Genomic DNA, 1,983 nt, shown 5'->3' with positions numbered 1-1,983 from the left:
GTGAAAGCCGAAAGCCGAAGCTGATGTGATGCGAGCACGAGCGAGCTGCCAAAAATGCAATGTGATATATGCTTAGATGAAGCGCCAATAAGACGTGATGCAATGCAATGCAATGCGAGCACGAGCGGCCGCGATGTGACAAAACGCGAAAACGCGCTGTTTAGTCGAAGGTGAGTTGCGAGGAGGTATTGAAGATGCGAGGGCGGAGCCGAGCGATGATGAGCGCCAAGAGTGTTGGATATTATAGATATGTGAGCGCAAGGCAATTGCCGCCGATAGGAGTGCGCGTGCGGGAGAGTACCGAAGATTTTAGACTTTTAGTCAAGGCTTATAACTTTGCGTGTAAACAGGTGATAAATTCTGATGGGAGAGAGAAGTACATGAAAATTCTAAGTATCCGATATATGTATGTGTGCATAAGCGATATTCAGAGCCGAGTAGGTAGCAAGATGTATGTAAGTAGGGTCCATGATACATTCAATAAAAATATCATTGGAATAGCTTGGGAATTGTTGTTAGTCTAGTGGGAATTTAAGTAATATACGCACCAATGAACCAGCGGAGGATATGGATAGGATGGACAGAGGACATGCGACGGATCCGAAGAGAAGCCGACGATAGCCGAAACGCGCGCACGAGCCGCGCCGAATGTGGAGAACAATAGTGGACCGCTGGTTTGTGGGATGTGAACCGTGGGAACTGTGGCCAATTTGATGTATTAAAACGCGTCGCATGTTGCACTTCTTCTTCTTCATCTATACCATCTTCTTTCCTCTTTTAATACCATGCTTCCTTTCAATCCATCGATGCTCGCCGCTACTCCCGAGCCTGAGACGCCGCCATCGCCATCTGGCAACCAACAAACTGCAGACGCTCCTCCTGCAGAGCGATCGCTGGCCGATTGTGTCAATGACGCGTGGCGTGGCATTTGTGAGTCGATGCGCGTGTGTGTACTGACGATCCTGGATGCGAAACCAGAGCTCCTTGAGGAGCAAGAGACTTGGATGCGGCAGTGGAACACTAGCCTAGTGAATACCTCTATCACTTGTTTCGAGCTCGCCAGATGCTGATCAATATACTTAGGAACAATTGAATGATTGCTACACTTGCGCGCAGGTCATCCAACTGGAACTGTTGCTGAGCGATGAAGATTTGGCCGCGCTCGCCGAAGGGAAGAAAGGTTGCCGTGCACTGGAGAAGTTGGTGAAGGGGTGGAAGGCGAAGGCGGTTGAACCGGTGTGCGAGAAGTCGGCGGTACCTCCTTCCGCAGTTGTAGAAGGGAGTGGCGCAGCACCTGCCCCAACTACTCGCCAGACAGAAGTTATGGATATGGGTAAGCCGGTGAGTGATCTTTTCTCTTTTTCTTATTTTGAATAGCGACTGATACCATGTTATTAGTGACCCGGCAGCTGCATGTCCGTTACTAGGGAAAAATGTGTGCGTTGCCAGAATCGCAGCGGCATGTGTGACGGTTCGCCTGGCGTCCGCTGCTCTTACTGCATCGGATCCAAGCAGGGATGTTCATTCTCTAGTAAGTGTCTCTTCTTCATTCTGATCTTTGTTACTGACACCGATTATTGTTTTTAGAGAAGGCCGAGCCTAAGCTGAAGGCGAAGCCATTGGCTCGAGTCCGGACTGCACTTCCGCATGGTGCTGCGCCGACCAAGAAGGTGCGGACTGGTTCCATGAGTTCGGCTCGGCCGACCATCGTTACTACCGCCAACGATGTGGTTTCTTCAGAGGGTGAGTCCAAGGTAGAAATAGAGGTGGAGATCGTCGAAGAGAAGGGGAAGAAGCAGGCTGAGGAAGATACTGAGGCTGAGGTGGAGGAGGTAGAAGAATTTGTCCGCAGATCAACGACCATCCCACCATGTCCCGTTAGGCCGATTCCGAAGAGGCCAGTGCCGGCGCCAAAACGCAAACTGGACCTTGGAGAGCGAGAGGAGTTGGATGCGCTTCGCACCGAGGTGAAGGATCTCTGGG

General features: G+C 50.9%; 1 protein-coding gene across 1 annotated transcript; it reads left to right on the top strand.

Moving 5' to 3' along the window:
• Nucleotides 1-785: 785 nt before the first annotated feature.
• On the top strand, nt 786-1,967 carry F5147DRAFT_783496 (uncharacterized protein; the record flags this gene model as incomplete). Its single annotated transcript, XM_041442827.1, has 4 exons — nt 786-1,028; nt 1,084-1,333; nt 1,410-1,531; nt 1,593-1,967. Coding segments are annotated over 4 exons (990 nt in total), but the record flags the coding sequence as incomplete, so codon positions are not given.
• Between the last annotated feature and the right edge of the window lie 16 nt (nt 1,968-1,983).

This window comes from Suillus discolor, assembly GCF_016758755.1.
Source record: "Suillus discolor strain FC423 chromosome Unknown F5147scaffold_370, whole genome shotgun sequence".
Taxonomy (NCBI): domain Eukaryota; kingdom Fungi; phylum Basidiomycota; class Agaricomycetes; order Boletales; family Suillaceae; genus Suillus; species Suillus discolor.
Note: the sequence above shows the minus strand (reverse complement) of the source record. Positions and strands in the feature narration are given on the sequence as shown.